This window comes from Watersipora subatra, chromosome 6 (assembly GCF_963576615.1).
Source record: "Watersipora subatra chromosome 6, tzWatSuba1.1, whole genome shotgun sequence".
Taxonomy (NCBI): Eukaryota; Metazoa; Bryozoa; class Gymnolaemata; order Cheilostomatida; family Watersiporidae; genus Watersipora; species Watersipora subatra.
In genome coordinates, this window is record NC_088713.1 from 10,911,308 (window position 1) to 10,938,609 (window position 27,302).

Consider the following 27,302-nt stretch of genomic DNA (forward strand, 5'->3'; position numbering starts at 1 on the left):
TACTTTTGTATCTCTAATTCTTCTATAGCTTTACCCTTTTACTGCCACCCATGTACAAATTAAGCTACCGGCCTACCGCCAGCCATTTCACCGAAAATTGCCAATTTAGCTTCATGATATGTATACAATTTTGTTTCAACTTCAAAGTTTATCTAGAAACTTTTTGTAATATATTTTATTTTGCTAAAATGTTAACATATTTCAATACTAGTAGCTATTATAGTGCTATGCAAAAATCAATGTACCTTCACTTTGTGCATTGCTAAAGCTATGTGAAGCTACGATCGCTACGAAGCTAAAACGATCCTCTACAATGTCCCTTACACTTACAAAACTATTACTTTCACTATCATCAGAGTCACTGCTGCTACTTTAATTATCTGTGTAATCACAAAAATCCGAATTTGAATTGGCTATGATGTCATCAACATAAGTAATTATCTGTTTTCTGACTTGCGCGATACTTAACAAAACTTACACAAAAAATGTCCATTTCTATTTTGAAAATTCCCAAAAAAAATTTGAAACTGCTTGGTTATCTTAGACTAATCTTTTAGAGAAATCTTCGGACCACACTGACAATACAATAAAAGTTTTTAAATCATCGGTTATGTTTTCAACGGATAATAAAATTAGGTGACCACGCAATTGTTAGAAAATTCGCATAAATGTGTATACGACAGTTGCTGATAGATTTAGCATAAATTCGCATACGGTAGGGTAAGAGTAAAAACAAACAAATTATTTGTCAATCTCCTGCCTCTAAACATGATATCTCAAATCTGATAATTACTCTCAGTGTTGGCTGAGTAACTAAAAATGGTAATGGGTAACCATAGAAAACTATTCATTTTATATAATTATGCAATTGCTAAGCAATTGCTACCATGACTCATAAAGACTAAGAAGAGTAATACTAAATCTCTATGCTATGCTACATTCCTTTGATTGGTTTGCACTATCTGTATTATGTAATCTGCCAATAATAGATGAATAGAACACAAAAGTGGCATAATGGTTTATGTAAGTGTTTGAAATAATACAAAGCCTATAAAAATTGACAACTTTTCTTACTGAAGCTATGGCTATATCAAATTATCACACTAGTTTTTGGCTCGCATGTATAATGTGCTATTTTACAGCAACTTATTGCGATATCGCATACCTTTAAATTGATGTCTGCAAATCAGTCTTTGGTGTGGGCCATCAATGCTTCTCATCCAGCAGTTATCTATAACTAAAGCGTCATTGATTATTTGCAACTATACAAAGAAAAACTACTTTTGGGCATGCTGTTACATTCTTACATCAGGTATACATTTGCTAGTTACAGTAAAACTTTGTACAGTATATTTTCTGTTGGTGAATTTAAAGTTTTGCTTATCATAGTAACTTTGCCAAAACGTCAAACATTACTACATTTCAAAATACAACCTTACTGATATAATGTTTTATAGTTTTTAATCTATAATTATGTATATGTTCAAAAATATTATAAAATTTGGTAGATGAAACCTTGATTATTTTGACATATTTTTTATGCAAACCAACGTGTTTTTAGCAACATACCTTTTCTAGAAGAGAACATCCAACTTTGTCTAATACTCTCTGCCATCTGATGAATATACTGGCATTAATGCTTTCCAAGTTTCTACAAAAAATGAATAGATAATTCAAATAGCATAAACAGATATACAAACCAAAATGAATGCAAAATACACATTTCAGTTCACTGGTTAGGTTTTTTTGGCAAACTTGAATATCTGCCTCCTACTACTGAAGCTCTATAAAACAGCTAAGCTCCTAATTACTACACAATTACTACACAAGATTCAAACTAAATACTAAAAGTTTTAAAATTCAAAGGCTGCATATACCCCACTTACTTGCTTATGCCTATATGCATGTACTACTATTACTTACAAAATCATAACTGAACTACGCAAACTCTCACTATTCATGATGACAATAATACAATAACATAATGATCATGTTATTCTAATAACAGTTTTGACTGTTAGTAGAACCACATTAATAACTTTACTTATCATTATAAAAAAGCATCAAAAATTATTATAATAATAACTGAAAATAGATTAAAGTTGGAGACTTAACTGATTCACTAAAATAACTATTAATTGTCAGCTGGCGTGTCTGTGTTGATGTTACAAAACTGAACATTTGTGTAACAATAATAAAGTCCAAAATTAGGATTTTACAAAAGTTTTGATATTCTCCTTTATGGTATTATAATGCTGACCTTTCTTGACTTTTCTATGCAGAACAATATCAGCAGTTGGATGACATAAACGGGTGTAAAAATATATATCAAACGTGTTCTATGCTACATTCCTTAAAAGCTATAATAATTGAAACATACTTTTTTCACGCTAGTCCTATTTCAATTTAAATAAAATTTATACTGTTTTTCTACAACTGTATGTTTCAAGTAAATAAACTGTAAATTGATTAAAATAACATGATCAACTTACCAAATGTGACGTGCTCCCTTACATGTAGTTCTTCTGCTGCTACCAAGCTCTAGTAGACTACATGGGTGAAGAGCTAATAGTCCTAACAGCCACAGCAACATTATAACAGCCACATCTCTCTAGCTGTTATATACTGTGTTATACTTTTGCCACTTTACTTCAATAAATTTAAAAAATCAATTCTTCGACTAGAAAACCATCTCTCAGGTATTGCGTTCGGATGCAAAGTTTCAAAAAAAGATTTATTTTGTGGCTGGACGCAACGGCAGCGAAAATATGAATTGTACTGATTATAGACTTATTTAAACTTTTACTACAGCCATGCTTAAACATCAGTTGAAACCATAATGTGCAATTATTGTGAATTTTCACAAAAAAGAGCAGATCAATGAGAAACCTTGCAAAAAAAGGGAGTGCTTAAATGGCAGTCTTGAAAACCATAAAGAGGGTCAGCAAATAAATTGTAATGTATTGTAGTTTGTTAATATACAACTATTTCTCAAATCTAATAAAGCTATCATGAATATTAGCAAAACTGACTGTATCCGACATAGCTGCTAATTTCTTGTATTGGTTGATGCTTAGTCATAAGCTTATTGCAATGTGTTTTTAAATAGATTGTGCTATTAACTGAAACGATACCAAAACAATTAAAAGTAAGAATATTTTAAAATTGATATATGCCTCCTAGTTCCATATATAAGAGCCTCCTAGAGTTGATAATTTATTGATAGAAAATTACACATTTTTGTTGGAGTTGTCTCCTCTTTTCCATATATATGAATATAGATATATAAGGCAATTATGGGAATCATGTTTAAAATACTTCTATAGGGTTGTTAAGCACTATAAGCACTGCTAGAATTAGGAGGCTCCCTGGACGCCTCCTAATTTTTCAGAGCCTCCTAACATGGATTATATATTGATAGAAGCCTCCTAGTTGGGAAATATAGTTCTATATATATATATATATATATATATATATATATATATATATATATATATATATATATATATATATATATGCTGCATGTATATATAAATATATATATATATAACAAATTGTTTCCTCACCCCTGATACCCCGTATGGGTGGTAAATTATGCTCTAACTCGGGTCTCCTACCAGAGACCTGGGAGTTTGAGCTCTCGCCCCAAGATCTTAGCTGTTCCCAATAGCGCACTTTTCTGCAACTCACCTGAGTTGATTGTTGTTGGTATTTGGGCAAGCCACATTTTCTGCGCCGGTGTTATTGCGCCTAGTGCCCAATGACTACTGGGATTACAGTCGTTTTTACATTCCAGCATTTTTCAATTTCTTCTCCAAGAGGGAGATATTTCTCTACCTTTTCTTTTTCTTTGCTGCTATCTTGTAGTCATTGGGTACTGCTATATCTGTTATAGTAGCCCTCTTGCTCTCCTCGTCTACCACCACTATATCTGGTTGGTTTGCTAGGACATGCTTGTCAGTTTGGATGTAGAAATCCCAGAGGATCTTAGCGCCGTCATTTTCATTCACCTTACCAGGAGCTTCCCACCAGTGTTGTGGTTTATTAAGGCCATACTCATCACATAGACTTTTATACACAATACCTGTGACATGATTATGCCTCTCACTGTATGCATTCCCTGCTAGCTGCCTGCATCCACTGATGATGTGTTGGATAGTCTCAGGTGCATCTTAGCACAGCCTGCATCTAGGGTCGTCTCTAGTGTGATAGATTTTCGTTTGGAGTTGCCTTGTTGGGAGCACTTGCTCCTGGGCTGCCATGATTAGCGACTCTGTATTGGCCGTTAGGTTTCCTTTGTTCAGCCACATATATGTCTGCTGAAGATTGCCAACATTAGATATTTGTTGGTGGTAAGCACCATGAAGAGGTTTCGTGTGCCAGTCAATTTCCTCATCATCAGGACGTAGGTCCGTTGTAAGAGCAGCCGATTGAAATTCAGCTAGCAACTTATCTGAGATGGCCATGGAGGCTGCATATGCTTTGATGCTTTGCTCCTCTTCTTTCACTGTCTGCTGTACACAGTATATATATGTACAGTGTATATATGTATATATATATACATATAACTGTATATAGAAAGGTTAAGTATAACTATCCAAATATAACTAAATATATGTGTATAATGCCAGATATATATCCAAATAAGGAGGCTCATATCTATATAAAAAAACCAAGTTGTTTGTGCGTGCCTGTACGCATGCGTTGGTCTAGATGAGTGCGTGTGTATGCGTGTATGCATATCCGTGTACGTATGGGTCTGTGCGTGTGCGCGGGTGTGTGTAAATGCGTACACATGTGTGTGCGTGTGTCAGGTGTGTCTGTGTGCGTGGGTGCGTGGGTGCGTGTGTGCGTGCGTGTGTGTGTGTGTGTGTCTAGTGTTTTGGTATGTGAGTGTGCAAGTCTATATAAAAATATATATCACAAAAAGTGGTAATATTCGAAGTTTTGTTTAATGTGTGTAATCCAAAAGATTTGTTTATATAGGACAGTCTAAAACACTTTCTTCATCTAGACTGCTTCTATCATGAAACATATGAGGGTTAGTAAAGTATAATGTGAAATGTGCACTAGAAACATTTAACCTGAACTCAATGCTGGACACGGTAGATAACACTGCTAAGTATTATCTACCGTTAATATTATCATTATAATAACTGCAATAATTATAATAATTATTATTATTGAGTTTATTGAAAGTCATTGTTATGCAATTTTTCTGTGATAATTTTTATTCCAATTCACCTATTCAGGGAAAAGGTTTTCTAACAAAATTCTGTTACCAGTTAATGTTGTTGTGAGCAGGCCCGTATTCCCTGGGGCGGCTGGCCAGCTGAGTCGTCCCAACTTTTCAGAAACTTTCCACAGCTAAGTACCGTCAAACTCGGATAACTCGCCCTCGAATAAAATGTAACATTTCATCTCAAACACAAGGTTAACTGGAACGGATTTGTTTGGTCCGTTCCTACGCAATGATAAATTGCTTTAGATAACTCGACCTCAACATCATTTATTTGAAAAGCTATTTTCCCAACAGCTATGGAGACAGTTTTTTATCGCTGTAGAATATCACTTTATTCGAAGCCATAGATACAAACATCAACTTTTGGTAGTTCTTAGGCGTCATTATTATCATCATCAGCGGCAAAATATTCTTGTTAACGACCGCTATAAAGGTTTGCAAAATATTAAGTTTTACTAAACATCTGCTTGGCCATGTCCCATCGAAAGTGTGGAAACCTCCATATGAACTTGAAATAAAATCGGCAAAATTCATCTTTGTTAAAACGCTCAAATGAAAAATACGTCTGTTTTTGAGCGTTTTAACTGCAGTCAAATTTTGCCTATCTTATTTAAAATTGTCTCATCAGTCACATCACCTAAAACAAAACAAATCTCGAAAAATAGCAAAATGTTCATACTTTCCAATAAAATTATTTATAAACTTTCACACAAGAGGCCCGGCTAAGGCCGTATATAAGAAAAACCTGTTGGGGGCTTACAACACCCCCCTCAACACCCCAGGTGTTCATAAATCGTCGCCTAACATTAGCTGCCCCATCTTGCTACCAGTGAATACAGGCCTGGCTGTGAGATTTCATTTAACTGCAAAATGTTTTTTGTAGGATTTGCGATAAGTTGTACAATATTTTATTAAACTAGAACACATCATATCATTTTACTCATTTTATTGCAAAATAGTATTAATAGCATTTTTTAGGTGAAAATGGGTTAAATATGTTTTAAATTAAATAAAAATGAAAAAATAATTTTTAATTTAGAACAAATCAGTATTTAAACAGCTTTGAGAAATGGAATATGACCAGCAGCTAAAACACAGGTGATTGTATTCAAAAAAACTGGATTGATTCATACAAACTTTAATTGATGCCTTTGGACACTTTGTCAGACGATTTTTGGCAAGAAAATATGTTATTAGGTGACAAAATGGAAATTGACTGGTCAGTAGAACTGTCTGATGAAACAGATAAAGGTATGTAAAGTAAAATGTGAAATCTGCACTAGAAACACTTAACCTGAACCCAATGCTGGAGACTGTAGGTGATGCTGCTAACACACCAATACTGCTTATGGTGCTTTAGAAAATATTTGTATTGTGTAAATACTATGTATTGCTTGATTGTAAAATTATAAAAATTCAATTACTTGCAGTAAGTTATCATGGTGTATAGATTAGAACCCAAAAGTTGAAAGCTGGTGTTGAATTACATGTGTAATGTGTGTAAAAGCCGCGACCACAGTTTTTTGTTGGTTTAAAACACTTAATTTAAGCTAGCTACAAGAAAAAATTTGTCATTTCAATGGTCGTTGCTTGTCCTCATGCGCACGCAATGACTCCCAAAGTGGCAATGCACATTTTTTCTTTTTTTAAGATAATTCACTATGCTTTCAGTCAATTAATTTACAGTAAACAAGTACAAATAGAACAAGTACAAATAGTACAAGTACAGTAACAAATCAGCAAGTGAAATTTGCAACCCAGGTCATCAAGAAGGGCAAAATATAGCACACCTTTTAAATGTCCTGTTCTTAATTTGGCTTTAGTAATTGCCAGCCAAAATGCTGCCTCAATTCTTTCATCAAGGAAAAACAATTCAACAAATGGAATCAATTGCTGGAGTCGTCACGGATAAATAAATATAACTAATGACCTCATTATGTCAGTACAAATACTGGATATTTCCCAACGCCCTACTGCCAAAAATTACTTTAGGCTTTTGAGCATTTCAAAAGGTACCTCATTTCTGAACGCAAGAAAGAGTTTGTAGATAAAATTTTAGACTGCATATATAAGCCACACCCAAAAGTTTTAACTCTTTTACTACTGCCAGTCCATGTATCGGCTCAGGTTATCTTCTCTTTGTTGTCGGAAGCCGAAACATCGGCTATTAGACAATGTGTTAGTTTATTTATAATTACTCACCCTTTGCTTCAGAGAGAACAGTAATATCTGGTCAAAAGTGAATACAAACTTGTCACTAATGATATCGACTAATCAGCAGGCCTCTCGCTAACGGCTCACAAATTATCAAACAGAAAGTTCACCGCTGGAAAGCTCGAACAAAAGAAAAACTGATTGTTTACAGCTGTAGAACTTTCCAAAATTTTTAGCTATTCGGACTCCAGTAACTCTATATTGAGTGATTCTGACTATTCTAGCATTTGTATTTCATTTTAAAAATTAATAGTAATCGAATATTATAGGGACATCAAAATTCCTGGCAAAATATTGTTGTCAAAGTTTGTAAACTTTTTGCAAGTTTTTTTAATGAAGTTAATTTAATTTTTTTATCTATTTCTTACTAAAGTATTTAATTTTCAACAACCTTTGTTGTAAATTAGGTGGATATCTTAATTTTTTCTCAATTTATCACAAAATTAGTAGCGTTATGTCAACATTTGTGTGAATAAAAATAAATTTGGTTAGAGTTAGAATTAAATTCGCCAACAAAAAAGTTAAACAAAAAATTATCTTCTTATGTATGGTTTATATACATGGAAATATGGCAGTTAACAACACATACATTATTTACAGAAGCTGTACTTTATAGATTTCTATATATCATGAGTTTAATTTACCAATTTTTTTTTGTTTGCTACCAATATTCTCGGTGAAATATCCCATTTAAAAAAAACAGCTAATATGTTGGTTTGCACATTTTCTGTTTGTGGAGGCTAATTATTAAGCGTTTAACCGCATAACCTAAATTCTTATGTAGTCTCCAATATGTCGTCAGCTATATTCTGAGCAAAAATATTGTATTAAACATAACCTTGTAAACATTGGCTTGATGCCCCTCTATTTCTAGAGGAACTGTGGAGCAAGCCGGTAGCTACTTCATCTCAACCTAACTTTGAGAAAGCAGAGCTGCTAGAAAAGCATACTTCTAGAAAAGGTGACTGAGTCTTATCCAAAAATATATGCACAATATTATTTATGTATGATATCTATGTATTTATATTTGCTTATTTCTGTACATGTATATATTTTGGTATGTCTATTTATAGTGCCTCATTCCAGCGAATATCTGCCTAATTTACACAAACTTCACACCGGAGAAGGAGATCTGGTAAAAAAGCCAACTTCTACAAAAGGTGACTGAATTTTATGCCAAAATACATGCACAAGATTCTATATTTATAATATACCGCAAAACCTTCAATTGAACTCCACCTGTAAATGAATGCCACTATGAGATAAGGTTTGAAAATAAAGCGGCAGCCTCTATTTGAACACCACATCCATTTGACCTACGCTTTGACTATCTTTGCTCTTTGTGAACTCATAATATCAGGTGATCTGTGGAAAAATGTACACAAAATCGAATTGTTAATGAATTGTTTACATTAATAACATTCAATTATCTCTGTGTTCAACTTCAAAGCTTTTGTTTTTTTTGGTTAAAATTTTGAAAACAACAGAAATAGAAATAATCAATAACAGCCTCACACTAATACTAATTTATTGTTTAACATGGTTTTGACATTTCGAAGTACACGTACATCTAAAAAGCAGTTTAAATTTGAGGTGTTAGGTGAATTTTGAAAGCAACATCATAGAAATAATTCCTAACTTTCTTAAGCTACTTGTAGCTCACTGCTTAACACGGTTTTAATATTATGACAAACATGCATATTAAACGGTTTCCAAGTTTAGGGCCAAAAGTTACGTTTAACGAGCCAACTTTTATGTGCGGCACTTGGGCTAAATGCCACGCGTGAAAGTTTTGCTTTGTCAAAATGGTTTGAACGCAAATATCGACTAGTGTAGCAGTGCAAAAGCAGATTTGAAGCCACAAAATACTGTGGAAAGTATTGGGAAACTAAAAGATATTCATTTCATCGAAAGCCACAATCAGAACGCAGCTTTTCGATCAAACGATGGTCACATCTTGGTTTTACAAACTTTACCTTTTGTTTCTCCATGTGATATTAGTATGGTTTGTTCATGTCACTTGTTCATGAATATATATTATTTGTATCATTTGATAAATTATCATTATATAACTTATAAATACACAGATTTCTAACATTTTATTTACACGTAACAGCATTTTTGCGGCTATCTCAACACGGATTACATTGGATCGATACTCAAAAAAACGCTTCTATTGCACATACATGTAAAAAAGTTAGTTTTGGCTCCAAACTGCAGAAAACATATCAATGAGTGCAATGAGCTTGTATACAAATTCGTTAAATATAGATACCCTAAAAATTCCCCGGTCATATAGCCCACGATCAAAGTGATACTGGAAAAATTAAGGGATGGTTGAGAAATGCAATATTAGCAGTCAAAGGGCACTGCAGTGCAATAGGATAACTGCAATGGTAGCTGTAATGTACTGGGTGTGGGTGTTATTATGTACAACAAGCAGCAATAATGAAATGATTATATGTTTATATCTTTCCTCCTGCAATAGGAGAAATGCAGTATTAGAAGTAAAATGCACTGATATCATTAGAATAGCCAATATTATTAATATAGGAATACAGTAATAATAGAAAACCAATGCACAATTCTGTTTACATTTCTAGACGTCATAGCTAACAATGTCAAGAAGTTGTGATATTTACATAGATTTTTAGAAAATTTATTTAACAAAATTATATAGAAAAAATAATAACAGTAACATATTGCCCATCATCGATGTTGTTAGTGTGACTATAACACTTCAATAGTCATCCAAATTCATAATCAAATATTGTAATAATCTCATAACAATTGTTAGAAAAAAATTTCATTGTCATTTCCTTTACTTTCACTGTGTTGGACATTAGTTAGAATACTAAAGTACCCTAAAGGGTCTAAAATGTCAGTAACTTTGAAATCGGCAAAAAAGAAGCGATTATATTTCAGTACTTCTACATTAATTACTGAAACCTTCGGCAATTCGAAAATGCTGTTGACTGGTGAATTGTGCACGTTATTTTTTCGTGAAATGCGCACGACTTAATGGTTTTATTCTCTGTCGCTCGGCGTTTCAATTGCCGGTCTTAATTTTGATAAAAGTAAGGCTTAGCAAGTTTTAATAACGATTTTCGGTCAAATAAATCTGTCTATTGGTGTATAATCCGTTCAGATGGGTAAGTTTTAAGATACTGTCGACACTTTTCAAAGACTTGGTAAAATATTCAAATAGGTTTATACATGTTTTGTATCCTTATTATATTTAAACGACTCCACAGAAAAAGAGTTAAATTTGTTGATGAGATTTCGGTACAAGGGTTTGCAATGTTGTTGATGAATAATTCCCGTGAGTTGTGTGCACATGCATTTATCATAAAACTCTCAAACATTCACTCCGCTCGTTTGGTTGTGAAAAAATAAAAATATTTTTCAAATTTGGAACGAAATGAAATTTGGAAAAGCCAACCAATTGCAAAAAAGGACACAGGCTATAATATCACCGCTGGTCAATTGCAGGCAATATTTATCAACGCGTAGAAATAGTTTTTAATTTCTTTATACACATTTAGTAAGACATCTTTGACAAATTAGAGGTAATTTTGAAGTTTTATTGCATCCAACAAGTTTAATATCGCTCCCCTAGAAAAATGTGAGCAAAATATAGGCAAAATTAGCATCACCTGTAATGGGGCTAAATTTATCTTTCGAAAATTGTCACGATACATTTAAAAAATACACCGCAAGCCTCTATTTGAACGCTGCTTCCAATTAATCACAACTATTATAAGAAAATGTTGAAAAATAGAGCGCCGTAGCATTCAGCTAAAGGTTTTACAATGGATGTATTCATATATGTTTAATTTTTCAATACAAAAATAGACATATATTAATACATACATTCATACACTAATTTGGGTATATATAACTTTTCATTTGTATGCATAAGTAAATTCATCAATTGATGCTGTACAATTTAAAAAACTTTATATTAACAAAGTTCTGTACTAAGTATCATCCATTCAGGGTCTGGACTTCATATACAATGAGTTTTAATTATTAGAGATTTTCTCGCTGCGATAATTAGTGTTATCAGCAGTTATTCATTGATAAATAGGAATTGGTCAGTTTCTCAAAGTAAATTACATGTAGCTTGTTTTGTGACATTGGACTTGTCTATTCCTGGCTTTTACAATAGGTTAAGTGAAATCTAACCAAAATGGGAAAATATGTAACAGTATATAAATAGGTATATACTATTTTAGAAATATTCTCAAACTAGCTCACAAGTCAATTTCGATAGTTTTTTATTTGGAATTTTTCTCCTTACTTTACCATCTATAAACTCTAACTATTTTTATCTATTTTTTGCTGTTTTAGAACAAACGCACAAAGAAGTGACAAAGTGAAAAGTTAAGGTACTGCCTCTCCTAAAGACACTAAACTTTTGCTGACTCATCCGATGTTAACTCTTGATCAAAAAAAGCCTGTATTAATCTAGTGATCGTCACACCTTTAGAATGAATGTTCTAAATGTAGATAAAATGTGTTGACTATTCATACTTCTATATCTTATTCAGTTACTCTATTTCAATTTTGTGTTTAAGAAATCCTGTTATCTAAAAGTTCTTTCTTGGATGACTTTCAGTTTCTGGTTTGTAAGGGATGAACTTGAGTGACATAAACTTATAAGTTATAAGTTATTAACTAAGCAAAATTCATCAATTTGTTTTGTGTCTGTTTACCTGAAGAAATGTTTTGCATGTTACAAAAAAGAGAGGCACTTAAACGAACAAAAAAACAAAAGTGGTTTTCAACAGATAAATTGAGACAAATGCAATTTTCATTGTAGTAAATGAACTTTGTTCTGCCATAGTAGTTATCTACGGAGACAATGTTTTAGATTGCAGCTGTTTGCTAGGTGAAAGGGTACTGCTTAAAAGTTGTGACTGCTATCCTAGGTGAAATTATGCTGCAATATGATCACACTGTGTGATACACATGTTGTCTTTGCGTAAGGGCAGATAATGATTTCTGAATGTTGTTTAACTTGTAGTACGTAGATAAAAAAAACTCTATTTTTAATCAAGAATCGTAAAACAAGAAAATATCATAGATACAAATAACTTTCAGACATCTATGTATAAATATGTAATTAATACCAAGTACTAACTCAGATCCAATTGAATGATAACAACATTATGATTGCTAACAAAAAAATGCATGGTAGTTGATCCTCAAACAGTTGCTTTCCCAAAATATGTTTGCTATAGTAATATTTTAGCTATGCTTTCCCAAAATTTGTTTAGTTTTAGTAGTTATGTAAAGCCTGGTTCCTATATCAATTGTGAGACTCAGGCGGTAACTAGCGCAGCAAAATGTTTGCGACGTTGGGCTCGGTGGCATATGTTCGCGTATAAGCTCCATCGCTAAACTCAAACAAAATGTTCGCTCGCCATACCGTTTCTATAATGGTGACCTTCACTCGTACAGTGCAATTTGGGGAGATTTTGCCTGCGGCCTTTTGCAAAACTTGAACAGCGCTAAACTATTGCAGTGCCGTCAGCAACTACTGACGGTCCTCGGCAGTAACCGGCGCCTAGTTTCCCATTTCACCACTAATAGCCTGCGGTGCTATCGCTGGTGCTTTGCGACGTATATGGGAACCAGGCTTTAGGAGACGATATCGAAGGTTGTGGTTGTTTGTTAGATGAAAGGATGCTGCAATATGATAAAACTGTGTGATACAAATAATATCTTTGCATAATCACAGACAAAAATTGCCGAATGTTCGTTAACTTTTAGTATGTAGATGAAGTTGTGTGTTTTTAATATGTCTTGAGAAAATTACACTAATCGAAATTCATCAACTTATTTACACTCTGCTTTACAGAAAGCAAAGTTCTAACAACTTTTCAACTTGAAGTATGTAAACAGTTTTACGTGTGAAATCAATTATGTGGTTGAAGTATATAGACCAGCAAAAACATAATTAATGGAAGCAAAAATTTGAAGAATTTATCAATAAACATAATTTACGATAAAAAACTATATTATTCATCAAGTCTTTTATACCAAGTAAAGACTATGAACGCAAATAGTTTACATACATCTTGGTATACAACTATAATTACCACCAAGCACTAACTGACATATGATTGCTAACAAAAATAACTTTGTATTTTTTGTCAAACACCCACGTTACCAAAATATGAAAATATTTACTGCAGATTTTTGACCATACATTCCACTTGCACGAAAGCCAACCTTGAAAAAAACGCACTAAATTTGCATTAGTTATGCAAAAACAATCTACATACAAGCTGACCATAAAAACTGCAACCTGCTGTACCTTTCTACCATGACAAGATGTTGCGTAAGAGAGATAATTCATTGTGTATCAGCAGCTGTGTAATGCAGGTTGGCATGATGTTTAAGCATAGCCAGTAGAAGCTTATTACAGTTCTTGTAAACTCCACTTGCGCAGAAGGAAACAATCATCTGTTTATGATGGCCAACGATAACTGTTTTTACAGACAATGATGAGCTTTTGTTCACCTCGCCAAAACTTCCTCTTTTATTGCATTTTCTACCTCACAATTACCAAACATGATGGACCCTTTACAATTATTGAGGTTCCGCCATTTGTAGATGAATGGACTTCTGATGATTGTTTATTGAGGGATGGCGTGAAGAAATTTGCTAGACTTTTTTAGGCATAATCTAGAATTTTGCATAAAGAAGTGATAATAAGTATAGTTTGCATTAGCCTTCATTTGGGAAAGAAAATCCATTAATGGAAGAGCTTGCGACCACTGCTCTGCTCCCTTATCAAGTGCGCTCCAGCAATATACGATTATTTACCTGTTTTGGACAATGGAACCGAGTCAAAAAAAACTGACTAAAATTGTCAATAAATAAGATCAATAATGCGTTGACATGGTTATAATGCATTATAACGGCAATAAAACATAAACCAAGGCAAAACATAATAGCGATATAGTATAACAAACAAGTTGTTACCAGTATATTAAAATTAGCAAAACAACATGCAAGATATATAAATATAGAAATATTTACAAGAATTACAGAGTAATGGCCCACGATCTACCACAGTAGAACTGTAGATGGTGATTATTTATTTTTAGCAGTAATAAATTTACGAGCAATAATATTAGTGTCATCACATATGACTAAAAACAGCCTAAAGTTGTGGTAGCATGGTTATAGCAATGAAGTAAAAATACTAATTATATCAGGCTACTGCTGAATGACCAGCATGACTTGAGTTGTAGTTGTTGGGATTAAGTTAGTTTAATGTAATTTCATTTGAGGGAAACCAGAGTAAGGCACTTGTAAGCTGGAATCCTTAGCTTAGTGTGTTTTTGCTCTTTTAACTTGCCTTATATGCCAGAATCCCCACCATTTTTATTTTAGAACTTTTTTTTTGTTTGTTTTATTTCATTAGAAAAGAGCAGTAAAAATAAGCTAGCATGGCATAAACTAGCTGAAATTGTGAATTAATGCTTTTCTCAAGTAAGAATAATATATTATTTAAAGCAGAGATGGAGAGCGGAAAACTTTCCAAAATATTTATTTTCTCAGGTCAGTGGTTTTTTGCCTGTGCTAGCAAGTTTCCATTGTTTGCTACCAATTGCTGATAGTTAAGTTGAAAACCTAACCAGCCTTACATGTTTGTACTCACTGCCTTCGTAATAACTATGCCCTTTTTTGGTAAGATCAGTATCATTAAAAGGAACAGCTTGTGCCTTTTTAGTACTTATTAAGTTTTTTTTACATTGTAATCCCTTAATATGAAGTAATGAAAGTTTATAACAGGACATTTCAACTTACTAATAAACACTAACAAATTTTGCTGTACAACTAAAAATTTGAAATATAACTCAAATCAAAATTTATAAAAGTGTTTTTGCACATTATGAGCTATTTGTAAAAATGGCTTAAACACAAAACACTAAAACACTACCTGCAATTCATAAATTTATAAATTATAATTACACATTGATGAATAATATTTGAGATTTCAAGAATTATGACACTTTGATTGCAGCTGCCATGTCTAAGGTATATATTAAAAAGAAAGCTACTTAAGCAGTTTATGAAAAAACATAACTCAGGCTATCATGACCTGGTCCTGACCAGTACACTAAACCTCTGCTGCCAGCAGTGAAAGTTTTTTTCCAAAATATATCTGATACATGCACTCTTAGTCACTTTTTATCAGTACTTGCAGCCTGACATTTGAACACAGTTTAATATCAATAGTCTGCAGGGTTTAGCCATTAAGGATTAATTTCGTTTTTCACTCTAAGAAGGTAGCCTGTCTCGGCTATTCTAGGGAAAGTTAATTTGATTGGCCAACATGACTGTCGCAAGTTAAACAAATACTTTACTACAGCAGCTTTGGTTTGGTGGTTAGTGTGCTGGAATACAATTTATAGCTCAGTAGTTTGAATCATTGAAAAAGCATTGATGGGGTAAAGAAGGCTACTTCCCGACAACTGCTCCTGCTCTAGTGAACAAGACAGTGGCGCTGTATAAAAAACTCTCAACCTGCTTTTTCTGATCAAGTGTTTTTATTCTTTAAACCATAGCAAAGGGAAAAATTTGAAATGATTTGGGCCATTTCGTTTTCAGCATTTGCATTGATACTGCTAATGGGTGTCAGAGGAACATTCACTGTAGGTCAATTCTAGTTGATAATTAGAATCATTATATGTAAAATCCCTCTTAAGCTCTCCCATTAGAGATGAAAAAACTCAGAGCAATTTATCACACTACAATGTGGGCATATTCTAACTACACTGCCAATATATTTCCAAAGAAAAGTTGATTCTACCACTATGAAGATAATGTTTTTTTCTTATTTATTTTATCTCCTTGTTATTCATTACATAACTGAATCTCCCAATTATACAGATTTCTGCTGTACTGGTGCTGACCAGTTTCTAGGATCAACTCTTTTAGTATAGAAAGTATAGTATCATTCATGTGACCTTAAAAATAATCCTTGTGAAGTGAGTAGTATATTCAGTTATTGTTTTTAATACAAAAGTAAACAATAAGAAAAATTTAAAACTAAATTCTGACCGGTTATTCTTACTGAGTTAGTGCGACAAGGGTACATAGAATAAATTAAAGAGTGACCGTGACTCGTGGGCAAGCTTACATGTATTTCACCAAGCTCTGTTTCAAGGAGTACATTGATGGTCAAAGTTGAGTGGTTGAAACTCTAGAGAGAAAACTTGTCTGCAGATGAAAATCTGAATTCATTTGAAGCATGGAAACCCAGTAAATATAAATGTTTACTAAAATATGCAGCGGTGACTCCACAAATGGGAAATGCAAGAAAAGAAAGTGCTTCAATTTCCTGAAAAAGTGAGTTTTCATATATCAACTAATTTGTACCATAGCTTTACACTATATCTGTCATGAAAATGTGCTCAGTTGACGTTGTCACACTTTTATGTTATGTTTAGATTTTGATGAAAAAGATCAGAAATAGGATGATAAATCCTTTATAAATTTTTTTTCGTTGTGACAAAGAAGTTACCTAAAAAGTTGTAAACTTGGTTATTGGTGAAGATAGGCAACGTCAGGAACTCTCTTTTTTAAACTTATTTCTATGTGTTTTGAAATCTGTAGTGAATTATGATATATGTTAAACCTGTATCATGATCCATTTCAGGCATCATTACCATGCTTTTTTTACATAAGTGTTTGTGTTATTTGACAAAACGTTGGCTGTGTGCTTATTTGTTTGATTCTTGTTTGATATTTTGTTTTTGTATCAGGTTTTGGTTTTCAATGTATCTATTTTGTCTTAATAGTTGTCTCATTATTACTTTTTTGTTTAAAAACCATTGATTTATGCCGGGTGATCATTTCCAAATTTTAGGGTTTTCTTTATACTGAAATCAGACATGTGAATGGATAAAAAAACTATTTTTGCTGGTCAAATTTTATTTGCGAGCAACATCACTGGTGTTATCTGGGAGCTCCATGATTTCAGTCCTAGCAAGGAAAGATAAATGAGTGGAACAAAGTATTTCAATGTAGAAGTGATGGTTATTAACTAAAATACTATCTCTCTACATATATAAATACAAACACAAATAACATGCAAAATTACTAAATAATGCACCAGCAAAATAGTGTTTTGAAAGATTAGCTAGCCAAACACAAATCCTATCTTACTGTGTCTCATGAATGTCGGAAAAAATTTTTTTGTAAAACAACTGCACTATTTTGCGCCCATTAGCACAGCCCACCATTGACATAAAGCATTTAAAAATATTTTCAACAAAAAATAATAGCTTTGGCAATTTTAAGAATAAGGTCATGGCCCTTCAACAGTCATTAAACATAATAAGTCATGTTCAACCACAGGACTAAAGTTTTCTGATTATTTCAATCAACTTGTAAAAATTTAACAAGTTTCTTACTTCTTTGACATTGCTACTTAAAAATGAGCTTGCACGAAATTTTAGCAGGTTTTATCAAAATTCTTATTTTGTTTCTATCATTTGCAATTGTTTTTGATGTTTGGGGGCCTCAGGCTGTCAATATGTTTCAAAACTAATATGAACAAAACTTGATCCCCCTTGAAAATGTTGAGAAGAAAAATGTGCGCAAATTTACTGCATTAGTTGCTATCATTGCTGTAGCTAATGCTATAGTTTATAGCTATAAACTATAACATTAGCTATAGTTTATAGCTATTGCATTTAAGTTGCATCACTCAGAACCCCTATACCGACAATTGTTTAGCAAATATACGCATCATAATTGCAGTTTTGCTTGATCTGAGCAGTTTAAGCAAAAAACAATTTAATGATGTTAATACTAAGATATCCTTGTAGTCAGACATGAAAACATCAAACATCAAAAACAATTGCAAATGGTAGAAATATGCAGATACGGTCTGTTAAATTCTAATAAAATCTCATTTCATGACAGTCACTTTTTAGGTTGGTGTGATCAAAGATTTTTAACAAACTATATCAATAAAATAGTATTTTTGTTGCATAACGTCAGCAAATGCCAAATGCTGCACAACTAAATTTTAGCACCTTAATAAATAAGGAACTAAAAATGAGAAACTAGAGATTTAATAAGCAAATAGGAAAACGGGATCAACTACTCAAATATACAGAAAATGGGCAGACATAACTTTCTTCAGCAAATCTTAACTACTAATATTTATGGATTTGAAATGAGTTGCTATTAGGATGGATATCTTTTAGATACATAAGATGGTAAAACCATGGTATTAAGATGACCCGATATAGAAGCTTTCGGGCCAAATGAGAAACAATTGTGAGCTGCTATGAGCAGATTCTGCAGCAAAAATTTTAAAACTTGTTAAGCATACTTTGAAACTATGCGAAGTGTCTGTTAAATTCAACCATCAATTCATGTTTAAGTTCTTTTTGGGTTTTTTAATAGTTGCATCACTTTGCATTACCTGAAATGGTCTTTCTAACATTTTTGTCTTTTAGCTTGTAATCAAATAGCGTTTATGCAATCATGTATATTGATTATTTAAAATTGTTATTACTGTAGTTAAATTAATACAGCTAGTGTGTGTCTTTTTATTTATTGCAGGCTGGTAGATTTAAAGCGCCTCATTTTTGTAGATCATGAATTATAACTAGGGCAAATTTTTTACTGACCTCAAAATTAAAAAAATTGACCTCATTGTTTTGGGAAATTGACTTTTTTGACTTTAAATTTAAGATACATAGTTTTCTAATAAATTAACAAATCGAGCTGTGCAAGTGTAGTTTGAAAAAATAACATTAATACATGTAACTACATATTAGATGCATTGCATGTTGCTGGTAAGAACTTTTGCATTGACTAGTTTGGCTGTTCCACTTGGTTCTTATGCTTGGCAGTTTTTTATGGCTTTCCACCAAAAATCGTTTAGAAGACTTTACCACACAACTGCATAGTTTACAATACAGCTCATTGCCTGGTGTCTTGGTGAACTCGGTAGAAAACTCTCCTATAATCTGAAGAACCTTCCTGATTGCCTAGCTTTTGGCATCTTTGCTAGTGTGAAACTGACTAGTCATATAATTGGGCAGCGCATATGCTATAATTTTCAACCAGTGGCTTGCGCAGATTTTAATTTGCCACGCTGACTCATCCCATAGGCCTATTTAACAAAAAAGCACAAGGAAAAAACACACTAAATTTCCATTAGGGAAGTGAATTAACAAAATACTTTAGTAAGTGCAAAATCTGAATTCCCAGTATGCATAAAGAATGAAAATTGACTCAAAAATATAAAAGTTGACCTAAAAGCTAAAAATTGACAATTTATTGACCTTATAACTTGCCTATTAATGTACCTAGGGTGCTCATATGTGGGATTTTTTGTGTTTTAAAGTGATCCAAACATGTAAAAAAACTGACTTTATTGACAAAAGTTTGCCCTAATTATAACATAGGCTCGTTGACTTGTCACAAAATAGTTTACGTTTCAAATTCTCTCTAGCATCTTCCACTTTATAGGCGAATCTGAGTAGGTTACTTTTTAACTGTGGTTTTTGAGTAGATCAGTTATCTTCAGTCAGCTAAAAATAAAATGTGCTTTTGTAATTTGAACCTGTATCAACTTCTAATTATCGCTCATTTTCTCCAGTTTAGGTTTTGAGTTTTCAAGCTTTGTAGCAAATTAGTATAAAAAACCGCAGCATTGCGTAAATTTAATTAATTATATTTTACTGAACTGCAATTTTTCAACAACTAAGCTTTTGTCATTCATCGGTTTTGGGTCTTGTTTTCACAATGGCTAATAATGAACAACGTTGAACTTGTTCCATAACTTAGCAGTCATACGATTTCTTTAAATTTTAGTATGCTCAGCCTCCTCGTGTAGTTCGTTAACAGTTAAATGGAAGTTTGGGTTGCGACGTGTTCATTTTCTTTTAAATCAACTATGACACCAGTAATGTTCAGTAAAGTAACTATAATATTATTTATGCATTTGTTTATATGTGGGCGTTGCCCTCTTTTTATGGTGACATGATTGAGACTAAACACCTCTGTTATAGTTTTTATTGCCTGCGCTTGAATTTAGAATTAAAAATATATCTGTCAGCAATGGAACTTAAATCTGGAACTGTCGATCATTAAGATCAACTAGATTCTACACATTCAAACATATCTACTGAAATGACTAGCATGCCCACTATACTCTCTTGTTAACCTTTTTGACGTGCCCTTTTTATATTTTTATATATAAAACATGTAAATGCTTATGTTTGCCAAAGCATGTTGAGGACACCCACCATTGCTAAACCCACCATGATGAAACCCGCCTTGGCAAAAACACAAACACTCACTCAACTTGTGTTTATAGACAGGAGTTGTAAAGCCTTGCTGCTGGCGCATCACTGTCATCAGCCAAGACCCATATATCTCAAGCTTTCTAACGCAGCCTAGTCCAATCAGCTATCTCTGTAGTTCTGCTAGTAGCCTTAGTGACTATAGCTCTATTTTCCTTCATGAAAAAGATTAGTAGCGGTTTTTAAGGTAATAGGTATGTACTCTCAGGACAGGAGCTGAGTTACTTCAATACTTTGAGAAGTGAATTGGTCATAAATCAGACATAAGGCATAAGGCAATGCGAGGATAAAGTTCCTTTTTAATGTGGTTGTCTACCGGTAGGTATTTAAAAATCTGATTCTCAGGAACTAGACAGAGTCCTAAATCTAAAAACATTTTAAGACATGACGGAAAACTTGAACCATATGCTTGTGAAGTCACAATAAAATTGGCCAAAAACATGGGGGCTCATAGCATTTACGCAGACCACCTCAACCCCCACACATCAGACCACACATCCCACGCACTAGAACTCACATCCCGCATGTCATGTGTCACACGCCACAGACACCAAAATGTAAAAAAGTAGGATTAATTATTACGGATTATTGTGTCTGGGCAATACCCTACAGGATGAAAATATTCGTTGGTCATAAAAATTCGCGGTTTCGCGAACAGTCAATCCCGCGAATTATTAAATTCAGTGAATAATTAGTTCTATTTTTAATCACGAGACAGAATAACTAGTGCATCAAATTGAAAACCAGTCGCTAGCCTAGTTTTTAATGTAAATACTAAACGTAATTGAGTTCCAAAACATTTTTAAAATCATTGCTTGAGCTTTGAGCTAACACCATTGGCAATGCATCACATTTATTTACAAAATTATTCGAGGTTGTCACAAAATATGCAGAATGGCGTCATCGCAAAAACAGCTGCGAGGCAGAAGTACTAGATGTAGCCAAGTTCCAAAACTTCTTTAAAATCATCGCCAGGCTTCAAGCTTTATTGCCATTGCGTCAAACTTTACAAAATTATTCAAGGTTTTTACAAGTTATTCGGCATGGCTTCAGCATAGCAAAAAAAAGCTCTCCTTGTCTTTTTACATTAGAATCAACTCCATCAATCTCTAATACCGAAATCGAGGATGAAAATGATTCTGATCTGGACATTATGGTATGTATTTGATTCGCAGTGCAGATACGTTTTTCCATAATCAACTGCATTAGTTAATTCTTTTGTTTAAAAACTGATCGCTTTCATCAAATACTTCAGCTATTGTTTTTGTACTTCCTCAACACTTATTAATATTTTTTCTTTTTGGTGTTTACTGCAGATTGAGAATGAAACAACCTACTCCGATTACGAAAACTAGAGACAAGTAGTAATATTCATCAAGGGAGGAATATTGGCAGAGAGGCAACCAGTCAACCTAGACCCCTTCATCGACAACAACTCCTTGATATCGCTGTAGCAAACATGATTAAATTATATATTTTATTTCATGTACAGCTGTATTATAATTTATTACAAACTTGAGTGTACAAATAAAATATTTCAAATACAAATAAAATTCTACAATTGATGAATGGAGTAAATATAAACAGTTTAGTCCATATGGCGGTTGTCTAGCAATAAAATTAAACTGGTACTCTTGATATGTGAATACTAGCGTGTAATGGTGCTTTCTGACTAGTTATTTTGGTAATAGCAGCTCGGTCGCTGTCACTGTCTTGGGTAGGTGTTGAAGGCGATTCTCTCGCTACTACATGGCTAGTAAGAAAGTTATCATCAGAACTCTCCTCGTGGCTTACTATTGCAAAGTTCTGCCGGTTGGCCAAAGATTTGTGCTCGTAAAGGCGTTTTTGTTCCTTTTTTAAAACAGATATATTCTTCTCGTAAGTAGCTGCGGTCACTTCAACCTCAATTTCCAGACCTCCCTGAATGATTGGTGACCTTCTAAGAATGACATCTACCACCCTTGCAATCATTGTTCTTGGGGGTATGATGAAAAATCTCTCTCTCACACTAAGACAAATAATGAAGCAGTAGGGAAGGAAAAAAATAATATTGCGTTTTACCGAAGAACCAAAGTAAAATTCAACCAATTTAGTAAATGTAAAAAACATATTACTTACCACAAGTTGTTGGCTTATCAAAGGCCTCCAAAGCAATGAATATTCGTGAAACCTCTGGGTGCAGCAAAAATTGTTTACCGTAGAATAGCATGATCGCCACGCAGTTGTAAGCTAAATATAGACCGGAAAACGTGGTGTGCGCATGCGTAGGAATAGAGTTAACTATACCTAAAGAGTGGCAGTTTTCAGCCGCGAATAAATTCATCCGCGAATATGCATGAAAAGACAATTTTCGCGAAAAATAACTCCGCGAATAAATTCATCCTGTAGGGTATGTTGAATTGCACTTATACTTTTATTGTGTGTCATTATAGGTCTCTTGGACTATACTAATTGCAAAAGCTGCTGGAATCGTGCTCGCTAGCACGATTCTAGCAGCGCAGAATAATTCTGTGCGTTTCAATCATTTCGTGATTTTTGTTAGAACCGACGAAAAATTTGTTATGTGTAGCCATACCTTTACTAACTTATTATTTGTTCATAAATCAACACGTTCAACAGAAACTTTACTAGTTTGTGTTTGAAGCATCTGGCCCAGCATTTATAGACTGCCATATAATTAAAGTACACAGCAATGAAACGCCATGACATTGACAGCAAATCCGTTTCCAAGTCTGTGACTGGCAATGATTATGAAAGACAATCTCGGTCTATTTTCAGTAAAGAAATGTAGCCCTAAAAACCCAAGACGGCTGTCACTCTTTGTGGAGTAATCAGCAACACTCCCAAACATCCCTAATAAGTTTGTGAAGATCGCTGGTTGAGCCATGCTTTTGATTAGCAGAAGTTCAAACTGAGCGAGTTTCAGGTTTTTAACGCAACCCAGTGCCACCAGAATGGATATTTGTATTTAAATAACGAATGTGAAGAAAGAGGTTGTTTTGGTTACCAACTTAAAAAAGTGACAGTGATTTTAAGAGTGACGACAGTGATTTTAAAAGTGACGACAGTGATTTTAAAAGTGACTATTCTGACGATAACTTTGTGTGGTAGGACCCTCTATAGTGGTTTTCTAATGTATTCATTAGGACATTTGGTCTGAATCTTATAGTGTTCTAACTTGGGGTTTCTTGATTTGGTGTTCATTTTCTATGTTGGGTGTTGAGCTGCACTGGTGTTTGCTTGTGCTAATCATCAAAATAAGTTGTATAGGTCATTTCCATTCTTTGCAATTCTTTAAAACCGTGTCACAATACTGATGCTAGGGTTATTTGGTTATTGTTTTGACAGATGTCTAACAGATGTCACTCTTCTCTGTTCTGCTGGGTTTAATTCATTATGGGAAACCACCTACTTGCTAAGGCACTCAAGGTGGCATAGTATTCAGACTTTTAGACAAAAAACTTTTAGACCAGGGGTACGTAATTGGCAGCCTGCTGACCACATCTGGCCCGCAAACCTATTTTTCTTGCCTGCAACAACATTCTTTCGAGGTGGTAATTGCTGTAGAACTTGCCCGTTTAGGCAAATTCTAAATATGTCCCAAAGAAGATATTGCAATACGTGCAATACATGCAATAAAGCAGTTTCTGTCGGCTTGCCGGTGTGAAAGGCCCGTGGTGCGTAGAATTAATTCTGTCCAGAACGCTTAATAGTTTTTTTTGTTCCTTAGTTCATAAGATGGCGTCATCTTATAAAAAACGAAAATTTGACTGCAAAAACAGGCAATTGAAAAACGAATTCATGTCTATGTTTAGTTTTATTTTGTCCGTGAAGTCCGCGCGCCCATTTTGTCTCATCTGCCATAAAGTTGTTGCAGTCATGAAGTCCTCAAACATGAAAAGACATTTTGAGACCGAGCATGGAAGCTTCAACACAAAGTATCCACCAAAAAGTGAAGCGAGGACCGACAAGATAACAGCAATGATAACAGCAACCGAGAAAAGCAAAATTGGTATGAAGAATGCCTTTGCTTTGTGACAGAAAGCATACGTGGCTTCACTTTGTGTATCATGAATTTTACGCAAGAAAATGATCCCGATATCTTATTCGTAAATTGTGAAATATTGTCTTTTTGCTGTCTCCACGGAAATGCTGAAAGATACACAACATGATGGAGTGATCAAGATATTTAAATCTATTCCCTAGTCGCATGACACCAATCCACGGCAGTTAGAATATATTGACAACAACCTAAAAGCGCTTATACTTGACGGCGTCAAACATAGTGAGACTGGATTTTTAGCTGTAATTGAACCTGATGATATAAACGGTGCTGCTCAACTGAGAATATGTGTTCTCTATTTCAAAGACCGTATAAGTGATGAATTGCTCGATCTTTTACCTAAGCATGCCCACATTAAAGGAAAATATGTTTTTGAATCTTTGGTAAGATTATTTGATCACTATGAAATGTGCATGTCCAATATGGTCCGCAATGTGACTGATGGTTGTCCTATGATAAGCACTCGTGAACGTCTTGTAAATAGACTTTGTTAAATGAATTCGAATTTTCTATCCTATCACTGCAGTATTCACTGTTCTTTTTTAGCTGCAAAACTATAGGATGACCTCAGCAATATTATGGGTAAACTTCTGCTACTGATTAATTTTTATGTTACAGCTTCTCAGGTACAAAGGCGACTGTTACGTGCCATTTTAGAAGAAGTAGAGGCAAAACATACAAATCTCCTCTTACACGATGATGTAAGATGACTCAGTCGCGAAGAGTGCTTCAATCGGTGGTGAACTATTCGTAGTAAATTACTTGCCTATTTGAAGGAATCAACAAAAAAAAGATGTGACAAATACATATTTATTTTGCAAGAGAAGAGAATAATTCTACAATTTGCATTTTTGATGGATATTTTTCCTCATCTTAATGGTCTGAATGTGAACCTGCAAGGTAAAAACTGCAGTGTTTTTGAAATGTACGCTGTGATTTGTTCTTTTTAAAATAAACTGTAATTATTTCATGATGATCTGAGAGAAGGCGATTTTACACATTTTGATGCCCTCAATGAGTTGAACAAGTCTTCCGATGGAATCAACAGATCGGTCGTACAAGAAGTGTGATGCATATTTATTCAGAAATTAAAATCTGAAATGGAATCTCGCTTCGCTAACTTTGACAGTCAATGCAAAGCTGTCAATTTATTATTCTCTGATCCTTTTACGGTTGAATTCCACGGATTGGGGAAACAATCAATTAAAAAGTTGGTGCCGGATATAGACACAAAGAACATTTAGTTGAAGCTAACATTTTTACAGGATAATGAGGAATTGCAACGAAATCACCTGTTACAAACGCTAGAAGTTTTCTATGCTACCATGAATAAGGAAATTTATCCCACTATTCGAAAAATGGGAATTCAATCATTAACTCTTCATGGAACAACAAAGACCTGTGAAAGTGGATTCAGTAAAATGAGTTATATTTAAAGCAGACACCGCTCAAAGCTTACGTAAGGACACTTATCAGCCATATTACGAACTGCAACAACGTCTCAAAAACCAAATTTTGAAAAACACACTTCATCCAAAAAATGGCACTTCTCACATTGATCCTGTATGTTAAAATTATATCAACCCCACTTTGGTTTATGTTAAATATACTTTTAGTGTCATTTCAATGAACATGATTTTTGAATTTTAATGTTCTATTGTTTTCTTCATTTGACTTATCGATTATATGTACTGTCGTGACTGTCCGTGCTATGCCTTGAACTTACGATTTTGGCCAGCCAGTAAAACTAATTGCGAACCTCTGCTTTAGACCATTACTCTTCTCAATAATTTAAATCTACCTAATTTATTATCACATCTGTTACTAGCAATAATTCAGCTATCAGGGTTACAGTCATATGTGTTTTCAATGCTTGACTTACTTGGTGTAGTATTATAGCATGTGATGAGGCGTCTTCAGTGAAATATTATGATGGTGTCTTTTCCCAAAAATAATGGCAAATGCTGCTGAAGCTGGTTTTCGCTGAAGGAACATTTCAGAAATGTTCTTGTTCTGGTTACATTGTGGCTGCACTTATGTGTAGTTTACTTATCACCTCACTTCATGGATTTTTTGGCTACATGCCTTTGTGTTCTGCAGGCAGTTTTTGGCGGTTGATTATCTAAAATGAAGTCTAAACATTTTCTGAGCTGTGTGATTCACACTAAAGAAACCTGTGCTTTGGATTTCATCTCTAGTGCCTGTTTTTTATCAGGACCATGGCTTAATGTTTGTTGTCAGTAGGACGACCTGATCTTTCTGCATTCACCATATTTTTTATTCAGCTGTGCGTATTTTAACTGGGATGCTAGGTTAAGTTTCACTTCATACTCTAATTAACTTTTTGGACGATGCATCATTAGTTTCTGTTGGATGTTGCAGCATAACTTATCTTCTTTGAGTTTGGACTGCACATATTCTCCAAGCCGTG

At 33.8% G+C, this 27,302-nt stretch overlaps 1 protein-coding gene across 1 annotated transcript in view; it reads left to right on the forward strand.

Moving 5' to 3' along the window:
• LOC137398027 (leucine-rich repeat and IQ domain-containing protein 4-like) overlaps nt 1-25,528 on the forward strand; it is a 52,264-nt gene extending 26,736 nt beyond the window's left edge. Inside the window, exons 6-8 of the mRNA XM_068084127.1 lie at nt 21,900-21,964; nt 25,015-25,254; nt 25,490-25,528. Of these exons, the coding sequence (XP_067940228.1) occupies nt 21,900-21,964; nt 25,015-25,254; nt 25,490-25,528 (344 nt within the window). The remainder of the gene's footprint in view (nt 1-21,899; nt 21,965-25,014; nt 25,255-25,489) is intronic.
• Nucleotides 25,529-27,302: the final 1,774 nt, after the last annotated feature.